This window comes from Papilio machaon, chromosome 23 (assembly GCF_912999745.1).
Source record: "Papilio machaon chromosome 23, ilPapMach1.1, whole genome shotgun sequence".
Taxonomy (NCBI): Eukaryota; Metazoa; Arthropoda; class Insecta; order Lepidoptera; family Papilionidae; genus Papilio; species Papilio machaon.
In genome coordinates this window covers 1,912,843-1,934,533 of record NC_060008.1, presented here as the reverse complement: position 1 = coordinate 1,934,533, position 21,691 = coordinate 1,912,843, and the positions used below count along the sequence as shown (strand labels likewise).

The 21,691-nt window shown below is 35.8% G+C and overlaps 2 protein-coding genes across 6 annotated transcripts in view; one reads left to right on the top strand and one right to left on the bottom strand.

The window, feature by feature from the left end:
• LOC106719867 (protein pangolin, isoforms A/H/I/S) overlaps positions 1-13,554 on the top strand; it is a 134,040-nt gene extending 120,486 nt beyond the window's left edge. The window contains exons 6-13 of one of the 5 annotated variants that reach the window (XM_045683780.1): positions 664-760; positions 1,660-1,755; positions 1,971-2,081; positions 6,877-7,084; positions 8,257-8,410; positions 9,781-9,850; positions 11,030-11,172; positions 12,256-12,289. In XM_045683780.1, the coding sequence (XP_045539736.1) occupies positions 664-760; positions 1,660-1,755; positions 1,971-2,081; positions 6,877-7,084; positions 8,257-8,410; positions 9,781-9,850; positions 11,030-11,150 (857 nt within the window). In that variant the 3' untranslated portion in view covers positions 11,151-11,172; positions 12,256-12,289. The other 4 variants (XM_045683779.1, XM_045683777.1, XM_045683776.1 and 1 more) reach the window with 4 other exon arrangements.
• Positions 13,555-18,084: 4,530 nt separating this feature from the next.
• On the bottom strand, positions 18,085-21,684 carry LOC123722326 (dihydropyrimidinase 2-like). Its single transcript, XM_045683796.1, has 7 exons — positions 21,620-21,684; positions 21,262-21,410; positions 20,773-20,960; positions 19,609-19,693; positions 19,211-19,360; positions 18,758-18,883; positions 18,085-18,164 (listed from the first exon to the last, which is right to left on the bottom strand). Exons 1-7 carry the CDS (start codon positions 21,682-21,684, stop codon positions 18,085-18,087), a joined length of 843 nt encoding a protein of 280 aa, XP_045539752.1.
• Between the last annotated feature and the right edge of the window lie 7 nt (positions 21,685-21,691).

Genomic DNA, 21,691 nt, shown 5'->3' with positions numbered 1-21,691 from the left:
GAGATAGCTAGGAATACACAAGTTACAGACTTCTCATACTAACTCTAGACTAAGCAACTCCATTAGTGACCTAACGACTGTGTGTGCGGCAATAAGTGACCGATGGTAGCGACGGTATCCTTTACCGATTTTAAAATTATCGTTGTAAAATAAGACTGGACTGAGCAGCTTCAAGATTTCCTTGTTATAAGCGTATTGATTTCACGTCAATATTGTGGTCACCGCGTGAGTTACACTTTGAATCATTGAACGTGTCTCTTTAAATTAAAGTTCATACTTTAATAGCGGAACATCGTATCAAGTTACTATTTCTGATAATTTGTAATTATATAAAAGTATTTGTAATGCTTATTTATAGAATTATTGAGCTTTTTATGTTGGATACTTAAGTAATTTTACGACTTATATTTTACGATGTCTGTAACAATAATTAGGTTATTAATAAGTGAATTAAATAAGGAGACAGATAAGGATGAGGCAAATGGGAACGAAAAGTAACTGTAAACGTAAACATAAACATAAACAATAATTCTGTTTCTAAATGTTTCTATATTAACTAAAGTCTCAGTACAAGTGAATTAATTTTAAAGTTCAAGTTTGTTAGTTTATTAATATTGGTAGTAGTAATTGAATAAATAGTAAACCAGTTGTGTTGTGCCTCAGCAGCGGGGCTAGCGCGGACGCCCATGTACCCCTTTCCGGGGGGCACCTACCCCTACCCCATGCTCAGCCCGGAGATGTCGCAGGTAGCGGCCTCGTGGTGAGTATATTTATTTATACTACGTTAAGGTTGGCGTTATTAATTTAATACAAGAAAGTACTTAAAGTATATATCCATAATCACAATAAATTTTATGGAATTTTAATAGATAAAATTAACTGTTCAGAAATTAAAGTAACACGTTATCTCTGTATGTGGGATGCAGTCTATTGATCTGCAGAAGTAATAATTATTTATAACCATGACGGTAACGTCAGTCAGTTTATTTTTAACTCAATAAAGGATAAATCAAAACAATTAGGTCGCGTTAAACTGAGCATTTCCAGTATCCGTTTCGATAAACGTAAGAAAATGTGCGACTTGAAACATCTCGTATGACTTTAAAGTGCATTGTTTCTGTGGAGAATGGAACGAGCGCTTGTCGACGAAAAGAGTTACACTTCTTAGATATTTTAAAAGATGTAACCCTTTTCGTCTGTCTCATGTAGTGCGCTTACGTGTGAGGGTAACACAAGTGTACCAATTTGTACCGTAGCTTTTTATTTCACAAATGTACTGCACTGTACGCGTATAGCAGTTTGAGATGTGTTTCGCAGTGTACCTTGATGGTAATACTTGTGCATAACTAGAATCTAGTGACGTCATCTTATTCAAACAAGATTGACTTTTAATTATTGTACTTTGGATTTCCACTCGCTTTCTCATTCTATTCTATACAATATTGACATGACAACATGTTTTGTTAATTGTTTCCGCGACGGAAAGTCATTGTCAGACTTCATCGCTCGATGGGCAAATATGTGTTGAGTAAAGTGCGCATCGTATCACATTGTGGAAAAAAATGTATGATATTTTTTAGGAATATTTTGTACAATACTGTATTTAACTTTGAAAAACAAATAACTTCGAAATTAATACGTTTTTTATTTTATCACAAGGCACACGCCGAGCATGTACCCCATATCTTCGGCGGCCAGCGGTTTCCGGAGCCCTTACCCTACCTCTCTGCCAATCAGCAGTTCTAGTCTATCTAGGTAAGTAGTAGTAATTATTCAAGCTATGCTTTGAATTGATTATTGTAATTTGCGTTAGAATTAAATGGATTTTAATGAGCAGCGGTGGTGACAAAAATATTTTCTAAGCGTGACATCACTTTGTCTTAAACTTTTCACGTTAATTGATATGTGAAATGTTTCTAAATTCGTTTATTGTTTGTTTGTCTATAAATATGACTGTTTTTTGTGTCCAGTGAGTTATACCGGTTCTCCCCGACGCTTGGCGGTGGGCTGGGGCTCGGCTTGAGTCCGGCCCTGGTTCCCGCGCCGCCATCCAAAGTCGATCTGTTCTCACATCATGCGAGGTAAGCTAGATTAAAGTAATCTTTTATGAAGATGATTGTATGACTGATTTTTACAAAAAAAAAAAACAAGAGCAATAGTCCTCGAAAACAGGATGATAAAGTCTTGATTATTTGGTTACAATATTATATTCAATTTGAATTAAAAGTTGTGTTCATGATTAGAATTAAGATATATTTTCGAAGTAAAATCTAAAGTTTTTTGGTATCTTTATTAAATTATTTACTTACTAGCTGTCGCCAGCGACTCCGTCCGCGCTGAATTAAAAAAAAAATATCTTTATTAGTAACCTATGTGTTCTTCCAGACTATGATCTACATCTATGCCATGTAGCCGTTCTGGAGATACCTTGTAACAAATAATCATCCAAACATTCGCATTTATAATATTAGTAAGATTTACATTAATCAAAAAGGTCCTGGTACGAACATATAAAGGGAATACCTTTCAAACTAATATAAAACCATTGTTGATATTTAGAAACTATTTTTTGACCTCTAAGGTCATAGTTATAATAATGACGTCACATATATATTCAAATCGAATTCGTAGAAGTGTTGGAGGTTAGTTCTCATGGAGTTTATCACGTCGATCACGATGCGTATGGAACCGATCTGAGAACATTCTGCGCATTCGTGAATAAGCGGTAACACTGGCGTATTGACGTTTGTTAGCTATTTGTATACCGTATTGTGTTAGTGTCCGGGTGCTCTCCTTAAGTTACTCGTGTGTAGAAAGGAATATCGGTACAGGCATGTGGAAAATAGTTTCTAATTTTTTTATTAAATAATTGCTTGTGAATCGATTCAGGCGATTGTAAATGGTTCTGTTGTAAATCACAAAAAATCATTTCATCTCTATAATTGGCTTTAGAAAAATATACAAAAAATACGTTGATGCCGGTGTATCGGCTGTGGAAATTCGCGGTTAAACTATAACACTTCAAGAGTAAAACTGTAGCTTACATATTTTTACTTGTAATAAAAATATAGCATATAGTCAGCGATCCAGCTGTGTCCCAGCCGTCACGTCACGTCCATAAAGTGACGTGCGACGTCGCCATTTTGTTCCTATTTCCGTGGCACGTCGCAGATTCCAGCCACGCGCCATTAATAACATAGCGCAAACGAGAGGCGCATGCGCACGCAGTATCACAGTGCCTAATTACAACGTTCAGTTGGAACGCCTCGATAGAAATCAACGCACGGTAATTTCACACGAGGGCGCAATAGTCCGACAGAGTATGTTGACAGTGAGGCGGATCAGTACACGGTGCAGTACTGTAAGTAATGTTAGATTAGCCATACCGCTTTTTCAAATAGGTATGAAAGTGACAATAACTTACGACTTTTCTTCTCCCACTTGTCACATTTTTATTTATTCCTACAAGTTTTGTCATGAACAATACACTGCCTTACTTTTCTGCACTCGTGTGAAATTAGCATAAACACCATTATGACATACGCCCCCCGTAACGTATCATTGCGCGATCTTATCACATGAATATTACACGGATAAACTCTGCCGACCCCTGCTTATCGCGAGATTGAAGATAAGCGCGCCACCCCTAGTAGCACGGATTGACAGATGCGTTTTCGAAAATCGTATTAGGGGTCTTATTAAAAATTGTTTTCGCTTTATTCATTTTACTGCTCCTATTATGTTGTATAATAAACGATTTAAGCTAATTTTAGTTTTAAACTAGCTGTCGCCTGCAACTCCATCTGCGCGAAATTAAACAAAAACTTAATAAGTAGCCTTTGTGTTCTTCCAGACATGTTCTACATCTGTGGCATATTTCATTGAGATCCTTTGAGCCGTTCCGGAAATACCTTCAAACATCCATCCATCCATCCATCTAAACTTTCGCATTTATAATATTAGTAAGAAATAAGTAAGAATAATTCACCAAATAATGTTGTCCTAAATACAACGATATCTAAATATATTGATGATAAAAAAATGAAATGAAAAATGACAAAAAGAAAATCTACACAATAAACGACTTTGAGACATCAAAGGCAAACTTTTACTCATAGTCATTTTTATCGAACCTATGCACCCTTATATTTATAACACTAACAAATATAATTCAATAACAAAATAACTAAAATACAAGTAATCCTACAACATTCTTAAATATAACGGTTTATCTGGTCAAGATTTAACAAGCGACTTCACAATGTTGTACTTATTTAATTTGTAAGCAATTACCCCATGATCCGAGAAGCGTGTTACCAAAACCGAGGATGTGTTTAACTGGAAATGCAGAAAGGAATCTGTAATCTTACACCTTTCAACACGTCGTCGTTTCGTACAAGACGCATCAGTCAAAAATACAAAATCGTTGTTATGTGTGGTCACAGTTGCAGCGATATTCTTTATTGCAACATTTTAAATTTTTACTATATTCTTATAGAAATGTTTAAATTATGCTAATACAAAATCTTACAAAAAATTGATATACTATGATCGATTAAATATTATTCCTAAGTAACTATCCATAGACGCTTTAAACATAGTTAAAATGGTCATAAATTTTGACCATAGTTGTCTATAAAATTAAACTGAAGGTAACTTCGATTTAATTTTTTAAATGACAAAACTACGCATTTAAAAGACAGTTATGAAAGTACTAAATATAAACTCACACTCGCCAACACTGGGACAGAACATTCAAGAACATAAAAGTCCAGGTACAATCATGTAAATAAGGCTGCTTGAGGAGAAATTTAATTAAGATGATATATGAGACGCCTCGTAACGGGCATGTGAGAGGTATAGTCGCGTACACAAGCGTCCGCGCACAGATTCCCAGTGAGATAAAAGATTTTTTATGTGTCACATCAGGCATAAAATAACTGAAAATTATATGCAATGATGTGAAGCATGTCTTTCGGTTGTAAAGGTTATATGAGATATAATTAATATTATGATATTTAAATGTAATTAATAAACGTTAAAAAAAGTATTATTGTGTGAATTTTCTATTTTATAAAACAAATTTGCTCAATATTTGCGTATATTTTTTGTAATTTAAACTTATTATATGAAATAGAAAATAATTTTTCCCTTAAATTCTTAAGTAATTTCTGTTTAATAATGTTACTATTTCTAGTTTTGTGAGCGACATTACTCCACACATAATTACCGCGCCCGCGCCTCTGAATACCTCATTTGGAGCGCATGCGCATTGTGCCCGGGATTTTCGTTTCACTCGTTTCTTTTTAACCTTTTACCCATTTTAAACCGCCTTCGCGCATTAAGGAAGTCGTATATTCGACTTCCAAACGTTCCCCGAACTAATTTACTGAATAAAAATCTATATTAGATGTATAGCTATATATGTACATATATATCTGACAATATATTTTATAGGTTCTATTTCGGATACGTACATCTCAGACAGGAAGTCGTTTTTCAGATGTTTCGTTTGTTTTTCAAACATTGTGATTATTAATTTGGTAACGCGTGTTGTTCAGTATATATTTCTGAAACTATGCGCGGGATTCCTTTTGCTTTTTATTTGCGTCGTCGACACATCTGCTTATGTCGCATTTTTTTCTTAATGACTGTAATTTAGACGATGTTTTCTTGTCGTGGATGATTAACTCGTGTTTAATATTTTCGTTTCTTTCACACTGGCTGTTAAATTAATTACAGTGTTGAAAGGAGATTTATTTCAAATACTTTTATATTGATATGTTTAAGGATCATATTTATAATGTACTAGCTGTCGCCAGCGACTCCGTATGCCCGATATTAAAAAATAAACTTAGTAAGTAGCGTATGTGATCTTTCAGAATATGTTTACATCTGTGACAAATTTCATTAAGATTCGTTGAACCGTTCTGGAAATACCTTCTAACATCCACTCATCCATTTGTCCAAACTTTTGCATTTATTATATAAGTAAGATGGTGAAAGAAAATATGTTGTTATAAGTAAGATACCTATATTATAAATCTTTATATAATGTAAAGAACTATTGTTTATAAAAACTTTATATGTAAATTGCGATGTGACAATTTGTTAATAAAATTTAAGTGCCCGTTTACTGTCTAGTCGCAGTAGGTCAGTGGCCAGACTTCCGTCTCAGCACCAATGAGGTGATTGACTGCAGTTTAAAGTGTTAGCTATCCATGGCTCAAGGTCGGAGAGGTACACTAATGTGAATGCAAATTATACCAAGTATTCTGAAAAGACCTTGACATACCAATATGTTTTTGTATAGGTGTTTCGGGAGTGATAGCTCACAATGAGATAGATAAACTCTAAACTAATAAATCTTACCTTTCTCACCACTGCCATCTGCTATGAACGGTTTCTGAAAGGCATACTTAAACTGTTATTTTACAAAGATTAGAAACAAATGTCCTATAGTTCGTCGACAGTCGTTTGTCCTTATGTCCGTCCGTATCTACAATAACCGCGACCACGCGTCTGGCTCTGGCCGCCGGAAACGCCGCGTCTATTTCCAACCGGACGCGCGCTTGTTTACTGTCACCCGTCGCCGTCGCCCGTCGCCTGTCGCGGGCTGCGTGTCGTTAACACCTACCACTATTAACATATCGATATCGACGCCGATAAAGATACTTGATACATCGATATCTTATTGTAGCACGTTACTTCGTACGGTCGGCAGACGAAAATTGAAAATTAGGCTTAAATGAATGAAATTTTCAACTATTTTAAGCATCGTGCTGTGTGCCGTCGTCGTTAATTTAAAGTCATAGTGTCTGTATAAAAGAAAGCGTGTAAAGCAAAAAGTTTAAAAAGCAGTTATGATGGTTCCAGGTCTCAGGCGGAGAAGAGCGGCGGTGGAGGCTCCGGGGAGAAAGCAAACGAGGCGGGCGGCGGCGGAGGCAAGGAGCAGAACAAGAAGCCGCACATCAAGAAGCCGCTCAACGCCTTCATGCTCTACATGAAGGAGATGCGTGCCAAGGTCGTCGCTGAGTGCACGCTCAAGGAGTCCGCCGCCATCAACCAGATCCTCGGCAGACGGGTGAGTCCCGCTCTAAAAATTACACCGACCGTATCTTATTAATGTTATTTTTAATTTTGAAATTCATATCTCAGTATCCAAGTCAAACTGGCCATTTAGTATTCCAATCAAACGATTTAATTAAATAAAATTCACCCTTGACTCTGTGTTTTGTTTCGTATAGAAGCGATATTGTCATTGTTAATCTTGTAAGGAATACGATTCGCGAGGCATCGAGTAAACAAATCGGCGGCGAGACAATGCCGCGCCGCGCCCGAGCCGGCGCCGTATCGCACATCAAACTAGATGCATTGAATAATAACGACGGCGTAACGCGAGGCGACATTCCTCACAAGAGTAGCAAGTGTGGAGCGCCCGCTCGCGAGCGTCCAACGAGCGGCGCGCGTTGGGCGGCCGCGAGCGGCGCAGCACGCCCGTAATGTGGTGTACCCGTGTCGATACGCAGTGGCATTCGTTGAGTCGCGAGGAGCAGGCAAAATACTATGAGAAAGCGCGGCAAGAGAGACAGCTCCATATGCAGCTATACCCCGGGTGGAGCGCCAGGGACAACTACGGTTACGGTTCCAAAAAGAAAAAGCGGAAAAAGGACCGAGGTCCCGCTGAATTGGGAGGTATTGGACCTTAGGAACTGTAACCTGTGAAGGGGCTGGGTCACGTCGACGCTTGTGTACACTCGCTTCACCTCCCCCTCCCGTCCCGCGAGTCCCGCGAGTCCCGCCGACGGCGAGCTCCTCTAACACTACTAACGCCCGCTTGCGTCACTCCGACGACTCTGTTCCGAGCCGACCCGACCCGACCCGAGCCTGTCCCGTATCGTATGAGTGTGCGTGTGTGCGTGTGTACGTGTGCACCGTCGTGCGCCCGGGGCCGTGCTAGAAAAGCGGCCGGCCGGCTGTTGCGTGTTGTGTACTGTACTGTAGACGTCGAGTGACCGCACTCACCTCACCCCGGAAACATTGGTTTGTTCTATGTCTAGGCGCGTCGTTCGACCGCAGAATAGGTTCTGGGAGGAACATAATTGGCCATTCTCATTCCGGTTAGGATCAAAATTGCCGCGGGGACGCGTATAGCGGGCTGTTTTTCTAGCACCAGGATAGGACGGCGAGCCGCTTGGGCCGCGTCGAAGTGCATTTATCTTTTCTTTCCATATTCGCTGGCCGTTGACGGTACAGTGGCACGCACTCGGCCGGGAGGAGCAAGCCAAGTATTACGAGTTGGCGCGTCGAGAACGCCAGCTGCACATGCAACTCTATCCCGATTGGTCGTCTAGGGCTAATACGCAAAGGGGCAAGAAGAGGAAACGAAAACAGGAGACAACCGATGGAGGTACTGCCTTTCGCTCCGTCGCCGTCCCTCCACGCTCCACACATTCCATTCCCCGTTCCTCTCCCGCAGCGAAGACCACGCTTGTCACCGGATCCACCGGAGCCGAGCTGCCCACAATATCACAGTCACGATACCCAAAGTCCGACACGTGGTCTGAACAGCGGACGTCTCAACGAATGCGCTACACGCGCTTCGTCTCATTAAAAAATGAGGTCAATTAATGAAGGATTAACTCGGAGACGTCTGCTGCTTCCTCTCCCGTACCCCTGTCCCCTGTCCCCAGGCCCGCGAGAGTTCAATTACTTTGAACTTGATGCCAACCATGCGTAGTTACTGCCGAATGTATAATGGTTGAAGGGGTCCAGGTTGTAGACTTATTATTCAGCATTTCTTATTTTATTTACTATTTATCGCATTTATTTATTTATACATAATTTTTTGTTACTGTAATTACAACGCTATATAAATATATATACCGAGAATCATCCTGAGTAAGTGGCACTCCTTCGAAGGTTGTCCCGGTTTTTGTTGTTCCGCTCCGCTCCGCCGGCGGCCACCAGTCCGGCCTTGCCGCCATGATGCGTCAACATTTGAACATTAGAGTAATTGCTTCGCAGGGAGGTAGCTCTGTGCGGGCTGGGACAGCCTTCTTGAGATATTGAAATATGCAAAGGTGTAGAGACATATTGTATGCATGAGAGCGGAGAGGACGCGAGGGCGTAGGAGAGCGGCGGCGGCGAGCGCGTCCGCATAGATACGAGCTGCCGATGCTTCAGCGGTGTTCTGTACAATGATACTGGCCAAACAACATATTTATTTTGATTCCGGAGAACCTATTCTGCTTCAATTTGCTTACAAGCGTCATGTTTATTTGTGACTGTTTTGTTTTTCCGTATGACGTAGTTAGCACATTTTTGATAGCGAAAGCGAGTAGTGAGCTATTTTTAAAACCAATGTTTTTCCGTTGTTCCCTTTTATTTCTCCCTTTCCCTTTTCCCGCATGAGACTAACGTGTTTGTAGATGTTTGTTGCATGCACGCTTGTTTGTACTCGTAGTATTAGATGTATTATTTTTAAGGCGCTTCCAACTTGATTTACAGTAAATTTATTTTTGCTAAACGATCAGAGTAAAGAGCATTTGATTTGTATTAAAAAAGCAGCTTTTCAAACCAGATAATTTGATTAACATTATTTTTAGAAAGTCAACTTCCCACATCACACGGTGGAACCGTTAATTTGCCGTTAAAGTTTTAATTTGCTATTAAATATCCATATTTAATGATTATAAAAACAACCTGGTAGTTATGTGCCGATATCATATGAATTATATTCAGCTACGTGTTCTAACAAACTTCCTGTGGGACTTCCAGGAAATAATTTGAAGAAATGTCGGGCGAGGTACGGCCTCGACCAACAGAACCAATGGTGCAAACCGTGCAGGTGCGTATTTAGAAAACAATTTTTTTTTTCTATTATTTTTCGCTTGAACCTGATCAAAATTTTTCTATAACTTGTTTGTCGTTTCAAAAATGATATTGTTTCTATGTGGAAAGACTTGGCTTATCTTTTCGTCTTCACATATCATGGCAAAAGGAGCCCAGTCGTCAGTTTTTTTTGTTTCTCTTATTAGTTTTTTTTTATTGTTATTCAAAAAAATCTGTAGTAGTTGTTGTATTTTATGTTATTGATAATATTAACGTTGATATAATGTTTCGGTTTAATTAAAAACGAGTCTGGTCAAATAGGATTCGTGTACGGCGAAGCAGCAAATATAATTCAGAAAATGTGTCTTTTCACAAAGAAATAAGTTTGAATCGATGTAGACAGCACACGGAATAGATTTTTTTGAAAGTAGACAAAGTGTGGTAGTGAAACAATAGGCAATAGAACATCGGCAATCCAGATCGGCTGCGGGAAGGCAATCATTTGTCGAAGGAAACTTTCAAAAAAATCTTGACACATTTTCTGAATTTCGCTCGCTTATTTTTTTTGGGACTCGACCAGAGATATTTAATGTGACGATGTTTATACTTATCGAAATGTTTTTTTCCACTCATGATTGCCGCTTCTCACGGATCAATGCTGGATGACTGGCACTATTGGTAACTTTTTTTAATCGAATATTGATCGGAAACGAAATATACACCAAACTCCACTTGACTCGAATTTTTTTTATATCTTACAATTGTTTATTTTTCTATTTGTGTGTTCATTATTTCTGCTGTCTAATCTTTTATTGCTGCATTCTTCTAATGATGCTGTTGTATTTTTTTTTTGGTTACTTACCAACATTTTTTCTTGGTCATCCATTTTACTTTTCTTGTAAATTCTATTTCTATCTTTAAATGTTATTTTATTATATTTTCTTTAATGCCTTGATTTTATTGAAATGTAAACTAATTGTTCTAATTTTGCAATTTCAATTTTTCTTTTTAACACATCTTTCTTGCCTTTTATTGGCTATTTTATCTTTCATCGTCATTTATTGATTTTTCTTTCTCGATCTTTGTTAATTCAACTTTCAACTCCGGTACATTATGTATTCTTTCTTTCTTTGAATCTTCACTTATTTGTCTTTCACCACTTTATGTTGGTGCATTGCGTTTGTATGGACATCAGTCCCGAGTCAAGTAGCGTGATGGTGTCGGGAGGGCTAGGGCTGCTGCGGCCGGAGGCTCCACTGCCCGGGGCCAGCCTAGTGGGCAGTCCCGCGCAGGAGCCCACATACGTCAACCTCTAGTGCCGGTCCAACGCCGAAGGAAGTACGGTCAGTTACGTCGTAGCATGGATTTAGCCGATTTATTGTTTTGCAGTATTCTCAGTTTAACTGTAACATTGTTTTTGTCGTTGCTAGTTGTTTAACATATTGTTAATTGTTGTTGTTTTTTTTTGGTTTTTAATGTTATTTTTAGTTTTAAATATTTTGATTGCATGATGTTTTCGTTATCTTGTTAATTGTTTCGTTAATAGACAAGTTTTTAAAGACTATCTTTATTGAAAGTTTATGAATTAGTATTTTCCTTTGTTTGTAACTGGGTCATATTTTTTTATAACTTTTGGATTACAAAGTGAAACAATGATCCATGAATTATTAAAATAAACTAGAAAAGCTTAATTTTTTAATAGTTTACAAATATTTTTATAGTAGATTGGTTTCCATAACTTTTCTATTTCATCTAATAGATGTTTCATTTAATCTAATAGATGATTTGTTGGAAGGTCGTAATTTCGTCTTTGAGTTTTTGATCGACTTTTGTCGAAAATAATCTGCTTTGATCAAAATAGAAAGTTGTGCTTTTTTAATTTGTCGATGTTTGTATTTTTATTTTCGCATTTTAATATGTTTTTCTTTATTCGGAATTCTATTGATTGAGTTTTTTTAGCGTCGCATGAGTGTTCGGATGTTTTCTGTTTGCCTTCATTTGATATTATTGATGTAGTAATATCATTTTTTTTGTTATTTTTAATAATTAGCATGTCTCGAGTTAACGTTTTTACAATTTTTTTGTTTTTATTAAATACGCAAAGTGTGTAAAAACTAATGTATATTTAAATAAATGTTACGAAAATAATCATTTTGCAATGGATAAAAGGTAAGATTACAACAACGGATTATTACAACGTTTCTGTTATAGATTTGTGAACTTTCGTGGTATCGTAACTATTATTTAATTCTAAGGATTCTTATCATAGAAGGACCGGAGCAATCGTAACGGTCGCATAGAGTTATAAAGAAGATAGACTGATCAGGTGAAATATGTACATGTAAAGGGAGTACATCGGTTCAGTCTGTTCGACTTCGTAACACTTTAAATGTTACTCACTTCGGTGACGGTTATTTTCAGGCGGAAGAAAAAGTGCGTTCGTTACATGGAGGCGCTGGCGGCGGCGGGGGGCGGCGGGGGGTTGTCCGCGGGGGGCTCGGCGGGCGCGGGGGGCGCGCACTCGCCCTGCTCCGATGAGGACGTGAAGCTGGAGGAGCTGTCGGACGCCAGCAGCGACGCCGAGCCCGACACGCCCCCCACCTCCGCCTCCAGCCCCGGCGGCCTCAGCGCGCTCTCCTCGCTCGCCTCGCCCGCGCCCGACCCCGCGCACCCCGCGCACCCCGCGCACGCCCCGCAGCCGCACCCCGCACACCCCACGCCGCGCCACCCCGTGGGCACCAACCCGCGCGACGCCAACAACCCGCTGTCCGTGGGGCAGCTCACCTCGCAGTCGTGGCCGCGCGCCGCGCAGACCCGGCCCTCGCACGAGGTCATCTCCGTGTCGTAGTGCCGCCCCCCGCCCGCTCGCAGTGACAGTGACAGTGACACTCTACTGACTGCCGAGTGCTGACAGTGCGCGCCCCCCGGGCCCGCCGCCCGCCATCTGCCGCCAGGCGGCGCCACTCGCCTCATTAAACACATTTATGTCTTACTAATACAAATATGGATTGTTACTTCTTAATCTTGTATCATAGCCTCGTGTTCCTCGGAACGAGTACAATATTTTGAAGTAACAATCAGTTTGAGGACAGCGCCATCTATCGGCGCGTTGACGTAACTCTGTGGCGAGCGCCATCTAGCGGCGAGTGTGAGAACGTTGTTGTGTTGGTTGTGACATGACAAGGTATGTTCAGGAACTGTATAGTAACTTCGAGAATTCACATTTAATATTTTTTCATCAGGTGCTAAATAACACGGGTTTTCTTGTATGACATTCGGGAATATCGACATTTTGTGTACATTTTTTTTATTTTTCAACTTTTCTCTTAAGTAATACGGAAGTCGTGTTTTTATTTCGCAGACAATTTTCATGGCCTAAACATTCACCATGTGTCAGATATTTCTGAATGTCATACGAATGCAATGTACATGAAAACTTAATATGTAATTTACGTAAAACTTCTGTGAAATTAAAAATTTAAACACAACTTCACATAGAAACACTTTATCTCAAACTCCAGTCAATCGTGATCTCAAATATCCACTCTTTCATTGAATTACAGATGAAATCGGATATAACAACATCGAAAATACCTTAAATATTCAATCTTAGTAACCGATAATCTTTTATAATCAATTTGTAATTTAACCCGATGTTGTATAAAACGATTTCTTCTGTATATTCAATGACTAGTCACAGTTATTTGTGCCATTGTGTACAACCGGTTTAAATAACTATTATATTTAACGTTATATAACTTAACAGTTATAGTTGATCAACAAAAGCACTAATTTACATCAAATCACCTTTTAATTTTTTTTTTTACTCTATAATTGTTAAACAGTATATCGTTGAATAATATAAAAGTGGATTAATTCAACATCTTATAAAAGATTTTACTTAAAATTCATTTATATTAGATCATAAATTATGACCGAGATTGTTAATTGCTTTAGTAACTTAAAAAAAAAAAATTATATTCCCATTTAAAAAAATATCTTTACAAAATCTCTCTTTTTCTTTAAGCAGAAAGACAGAGCTAAAAAATTTTCTGTACAAAATATATTTTTGAATATATCATCCATATAGATTTTAATTAATTAATGTCATTTAAAAAAAAAGTGAAATAATTAACAATCTTGGTAAATAATTAGTAGACATCAATAACCACAGATAATATTAAATTATAAAAATTTAAAGCACACAAAAATTTTCACATATAAAAATCAATATTGTTGTCTATATCTATTAAAAGGTATAAAATAATCTACAATCAAATGTAATTCGCCTTTTATTGCTCTCTTCAGAAATATTTTTAATTTTCCAACATTAAAGTAAAGTTTCATTGCGGTGATATTTCTTAGTATGGCATTTATCACAACAGTGGAATTCTACTGTTATACAAAATTGCACCAGAATGTTCCACGTAGTGATTAAAAGGTTTTAGTTTTTTTTTTTAAAAACAAAGTACGTCTCTTAAGGTCAATTTTGTGTAAAGTATAAATAAGTCGACCTAAAAGGGACAGCTGTTTTTTTTTTCCGTTGTGCGGAATTGTTAGACTGTCTGTAGGAATAGAACTAGAACGTCAGTTGCATGAGTCAAAATAAAATATTTAAAAAATGTGTTTAAGGATATTGCCTTTTGGATTTTTTTTTCTTAAAGAAGAATAAAAATTGATTTTATTATTATTTTATTTGTATGAATAAATGTGAATTTTTTTTTTATTATTTTTTTTTATTTGCTTTTAAGAGTAATAAAACTAAGTGATACAAAAATTATTTCTTATTACTACTTTTAAAACTACTCAAAAGTAGTAGAGTAATACTAAAATTACTGGAATAATATAAATAAATAATAATTTTAATGAAAAAAACCTTAACTTACCAGACTTTTATTGCAATTAATGCATTTTGATTAATGGATTTGTATGATTTTTTTATAATAGAAATTATTTTATTTCAAAATAAAAAAAATGGGTTAGTTTAAACAAATTTTCTACACCCTGTATATATTATACTATTAACAATATTGACAAAAGTACATTGAAATGTAATGACAAATAAATGTATTGTAATATTTTTAGAAATTCGGTTATTATGACTTGAAAAATGCACCGCAAATTAAGTTTTTTTTTTTTAATATTGACTAAACAACAATGTTGTAAATGATGGAATTTTTTTTAAAATATTTTTTGCGTCAATGATTTTATTATTTAAAATGAAGGAATGATTTTTTTTGTACATTTTATGTAATTAGAAAAATCCAAAAGGCAACTTCTGACACACCTGTATATGTGTAAGTACACACTAGAGCGGTGTAATTGTATAAAATGTAGTTTTTTAATCTAACTGTGTCATATTAGATGATAAGTGTACTATTCTACTTACTTATATATTATACATTATTGCTATATAAAAAAGAAGTTTAAAGAAAAAAATATTAGTTGAATACTGACTCAAAATATAAAAAAAAAAATCAGAATTCATATGCATTATTAACAGTTATTGAAGACCGCGTTTGTAAATAAATACACGATTTAGAACAGTTTTTTGGTATAAAAAAATAATTATTGCATTTATTATTATATAATAAAATAATAAAAAAATTATCACATGATAAGTTCTCGGATGGTTTATTTTTGTCCAATGCAACATTTTTTGTTAAATACTATTTTTTTTATTGTTATAATTAAGATTTTTAATGTTGTTAAATGCAATATCGAAACTGATTACTGATTGTGTTTTTCGTGATTTTAAATTGAATTTTTATTGAAAAAAACAAATAATTGAATCTGTTAATATGAATAATTTGACGAATTTTTTTAATCTCCTTTGACTCCTTGATCTTTGGCATGATTTTGAAAAAAAAAAACCTGTGCAATATTGATCTATATGAGTATTGTATAGTTTTTGAAGTACATTCAATTGTAAAAATGATTTCTCAAGGACTATTTCTGAATTTATAGAAATTATAAAATGATATATTATTTTGCTTTCAAATCGAGAAGATTTTTTTGTTTTTTTTTGCTTTAACAGTAATATAACAAAAAACCCTATGTGCCAAAACCATCTGGAACTACAAAATATTCAGGGATTTAATGGATGGACAGTAATTTTAAACTATTTCATATTTCAGTGCCAAATTTAACTGTAAAAACTATGGGTATTTTGTTAATACCCAATACCTCTGAAAGGTCTTTTATGTTGATAGATTTTATAGGTTGTTTTTATTGTTAAGGAGGCAAAGACAAGTGGCTCCTGCGTCGGGCCGATTATGTTTTTTTTTGTAGGGAAAATTTTTTCAAATTAGAAAACTCAATTATTAGGTCTGAACTCATAAACTTTGTGTTCAGTTGGAAGGAATATTATTTTAAATAAACAACTTAAAAATTGTATTTTGAATTTTTTTTCTCTTTCTTTGGGTTTTCCATTTATATGAAAACTTGTTCTCTCTCATTTCTCTTTGAAATGACCAGAGACAACAAAATGTTTTAATATACTTATACTAGCTTTTACCCGCGACTCCGTCCGCGCGGAATAAAAAATAGAAAACGGGGTAAAAATTATCCTATGTCCGTTTCCTGGTTCTAAGCTACCTGCCCACCAATTTTCAGTCAAATCGATTCAGCCGTTCTTGAGTTATAAATAGTGTAACTAACACGACTTTCTTTTATATATATATATAGATGTTTACTACGTGAGGAAAAATAAAACATCCTTTATGATTATATTGTTTATTTTGTGACAATGAGTTATAAAGAAAATACATGTTAAGTAAATTGTGTAAAATTGTAAGATAAAGTGATTTTACATTTGTACTGGGGTTTTCTACTTTAATTAGAATGATTACAAGTCATTTTGGATTATTTCAAAAGCTTTAATATTTTTGAATATTTCTATTCACGTACACACAAAAGATTTTTTTTTAATTAGGCGTCATTATAAGTAATTCAATAATAAAAAAAATGTAATCAATGAAAAATAAAAAATACAAACATTAAATGAAAAATAGCTTATTTTAAAATGCATGAATAAATAAAATGCTAGATAATCATGACGGTCAGATATTTGTAATTATTAGAAATTACTGAAATTTACCTGTTTTAAAAATTTAATCCAACATATAAAGTTATTTACCATATTTTTATTAGTACTCTTTGGCGTTTTTTAACAATGAAATCTATCGATATTTAAGTTTATCGATATCGATAATTTTAACGTACAAACTTCCCTAATCGATGACAGCGATTTGACAAGTGCGGCCACAGATAAAAAATTAAAGTGCAGCAATAAATGCAGATTATAGATAATACTGCCTTGTCACGAAATATTTTTTTTTCTATTATGTCTGGAAGTTTTGTGTAAAAAATTACAAAAGATTAGTAAAAAACTTCTGCCACTATATTTTGCAATAAACGTGAATAATTAGAAGGGAAACTATGTGTTGAGATGTAAAGATAAAAATTCTATTATTAACTATTTTTATATGCGTAAGAATCAACAAGAAAAACAATATTTGTTATTTCAAAATCGACTACAATTATTGAAAACTAAAATCTAAATACAACTAAAACTTGCTATAAATTCCAATATTGTTCAGTAAACAATTTTCCTATTTCACATAAATCTATTAAAATACATAGAAAACATTGGTTCCATTTGACATCACATTTTCTAAACCAAAAAAAAACCCTCAATTTTCTATAAACTATCCTGAGATATAAAAGTCAATTCTAAATATAATTCTTAAAAAAAAAATCAGTCTATGAAACTGAATAAATATTGCCTTAAAATGATTAAACAATTAAAAATGTCATGCAATTATTTTAAACAGTCTAACAAAGGGATAACTCAAAAACCTCATCGAATCTATCAAAAGTACAAACAAATATAAACCCTATTGCCTTCGAATAAGTAAATAATGTGATCATTTTGACAGATTTAATAAGGATTTGTGTTAAGTTACTGTAAATAACAGAGTAAATATGTTCGCAACAAAACAAAAATATGCTTTGCGTTTATGAAAAAATGCTTTCAGAATAAATATCATACGTCAAAAAACGACTCACATTTGCCATTTTTAAAGTGTTAAAAATCAATAAACATAATTTTCCATTCATCTTTTTTTTTTCTTAAAGTAAATAATAAAATAAGACATATTAAAGACATTTTTTCACAAGCTAAGCTGTAAGCCGCCGGAGACCGATTCGGACCGGACGAAACCGGATCATACCGGTATGATCCGGTTCTTACCAGAGGCCGGAGGACTTGCCGCCGGGCGGGTTGCGCACGCGCACTGATGTCTTCGTCTCTGGTCCTTCTAATTCCTCTGCAATGTATAAAATAAAGGATTACTATTAGCTAACACACTCATAGTATTTTTAGCAGTTCCTTAGTGTAGATTTGTATAACAAGAGTACCTCTCCGAGTGCGCTGTTTCAATTATAAAACTGAAATTGACAAATACTTCCTCATTTATGTCCTATGAATCAAATTTCAAACACTGGATTTTATTTTTTAAAAACGATTGTGGCGCCCTCAAACCATAGATTGTAAGAGAAACATGGTCAGTGATTTTTTAATTAAAAGATGGCAAACGATCAAGATGTCACATGAATTCGACGAAAGCGAAGCGATCTGCCCATTGACATCCTCAATCAACAGAGGAGGGTACCAACAGAAAGAAAATATTTCCCCTTCCTATGCGATCCCTCTACCATCAAATCTCCATTCCTTTCCCAACCTTTCCTTATAAGAAAAGGGTTGAAAGTTACAGGGGACTAAAATAAGGTCTCCGGGACACACACATAAAACTGTACGAGGAATTACTTCCACTTGAAGCCTCTATGTGGTCGTGGTATTTCACTGGGCAAGTGGGTCGTGGAATAGATGTTGCTGGACCACTGTAAAAGGTCTACTGACTGCTGATGGAGAAGGTGGAGTTCTGCAGGTCTCGCTGTCCAGGTTCCCGCATCTTGCGGCCGGTGGGAGTGCTGCAGCCTGAAGACAATGCGCTATCCGCCAACTGCTTGCTCACTAACTGCAGCTCTATAGAAAATGTATGAATTTGTATTAAATAAATATTACGAAATTGTAAAATTAAATGATATAAAAAGACATTTTATTAAGTACAGTGAATAAGCAAAGCAGATTTTTTGTTACAAATAAAATTGAGCTTTATAAAATTGGAATAAGGTTTAATTTTAATTACGTCTATCCTTATGAAGAGAAAGAGTAAAAAAGACGTTTAAAGTAAAATTAAACTTTATTTCAATTACTTAAAGCTAAATTTTATTTGCGATTAAAACAGCTCACAAAGTGATAACTCTTTCTACTTAAAAACAAATTATATTAATTTTAAATAGAATAATTTACCACTAGTAGGTGTGGGAGTGCCATTAGTGACCCTGGTGGGTAAGTCAAGGCGTGGCGAAGGCGCGTGGGGCTCCGGAGTGCGGGCTTTGGGCGCTTCGCCCCCGAACACATACGGGCTCATCACTGGTGTCTTCACAAATTTACCGAAACCTGAAAATAAATGTTTTTTTTTTAAATATTCTATGAATTATTTAATTATATTCTTTATTTTTGGCTTCGGCATAATTTGTAGAATTTTTATGATTCGCCATTTTACTTATTTACATATTATGAGTAGCAAAAAAACGAAGGAATAATTAAAAAAACAAATTCAATCAAAAACCGAAGAAAATTCGAAGGTTTCGCGCGGGTTTTTTTCTTGAATTCTATTATAAATAAAGTTATAAAGTAGTAAATACCTTCAACAACTCTGAGATCTCCATCGTCGAAACAAACTCTGCCATTGACCACAACGTATTGTGGACTACCCACAACATTCTGACCCTGGAAATTGTCACAACTTAAGTTATTTTAATTTAGTTTCAATTAAGTAAAAGTCTTAACAAAACACTATGAAATGTGGATTACTAACTTATTAGTAATCCACATTTCATAGTGTTTTGTTCCAAATACAAAGACAAAGAGAGATAATAATGATGTAATTCTGTCTCTTTCTTTTATGTGTCATACATAAATTAAGGGGGAGAGAGGATTTTATGAAGTGTAACAATATGTGACAAGAAGTGGGGAGGGATCAAAAAGTTTTTGACATACTTTAGGAAGTTATAATTCATATCTTTATTTCCTACATTTTTAATTTCATAAAATACATCATCAATCTTATCCCTGTTGAGGGTCAGCACATTATGTATTTCTCCATACATCTCTATCAGCCGTCATATCTGAATTTACCTCCTTCTTACGTATATCTTTCACACAATCCATCCATACTTTCTTTACTCTACTTTCCTCTACCTTTATATCCATCCACATTCAATCTTATTTTTCGTTTATATGAACATCATCCCTCCGCATAACATCTCCAAACCACGCTAACCTTCTTCTTAATTAAATTCATGAAATTTTTAATGTAAAATTGCAAAATATGTGATATCACACAAGGTAAGATGTCACACAAGTATAACAACAGGGGAGGGGACATAAAAATCTTTTTATCATCAACAGCTCACTATACGTCCCCACTGAGGGGCTCGGAGCCTACCCCAAGTTAGAGGTGACTAGGACATAGTCAATGCTGGCCAAGTGCGGGTTGACTTCACACATATCATTGAATTTCTTCTCAGATAAGTGCAGCATCACGATGTTTTCCTTCATCTTAAGAATGTCGGATAAATGTACATATGTAAATCAAAAAACACATTGGTACATGGCGGGATTCGAATCCAGGACCTGCAGATTACAAGTCAAGTGCTCAACCCCTGAGCCACCGACGCTCTCTAGAAATCCTTTACTGTGACGTAATTATCTTTAAGTCTGTTATAAATTTGAGCCTCTGCAGTTACAAGTAAAGTCTTTCCTCAGCTAAAGTACTTGGTCCTTCGATGTAGAGTAGCGCCATCTACCTCAAAGATATTGAAGTCTACGGCGTGGGCGTGTCGTGCGGCGGAGATGGTGCGCTGTAGGCGCGGGTCCCACACCACGAGGTCTGCGTCTGCGCCCACACACACACGTCCCTTACGTGGCCACAAGTTGAACACACGCGCCGCCGTCGCACTCGTCACCGACACGAAACGACACGGGTCCATAATGCCTGAGGGTAGAAAGGGTTAACCTTTGAATTTACACATTTTTTTAAATCAAAATATGGCAAACGAGAAAGCGACCACTTGAATTCTTAGACATTTACAATTGCAGCAGAGGAGAGGATGCACAGAAAGAGAATATTTCCCTTTCAATAACCTTGAAATGCGTAGTAAATTATTAAAAATATTCTCATGCTTTCAAGCAAGTTATTTTACAGAATATCTTTGTTAAATATTGCTGTCAAAAAAACCTTAACAAGAAAAATAAATACACAAAAAAAAAAACAACAGATATTAATTTCTACATACCAGTGTTGACTCCTTTCTGCCAGAGTATGGACATGCGGTCCTCGACACCATTTACTCCGTTAGGGATCTTGGAGAAGTCGCCATGACCCTTGGCCTTGTCCTTTTCGTGGAAAGTGCAATTATCGCTGCCAATGAGCTGAACACAGTCACTGGAATAAAAACATTTATATTTCAAATTAACGCCGTTATTTAATTTTTTCAATTACTTGTGAAAATTGTGACCATAAGTTATTTGTAATATTAATCTTTCAAGGAAAATTGAAATACTAAAACGCCTGTAAGAAATGTTGCGGCAATAACTTACAAAACGGAAATATATTGCTATGATAAAAAGCACAGGCACTGATTTCAAAATTACCTTTGCTGCGTACCAATATTAACGAATTGAATTATTTCTGGACCAAAAAGAGAGATGTAGTACATAAGTTAC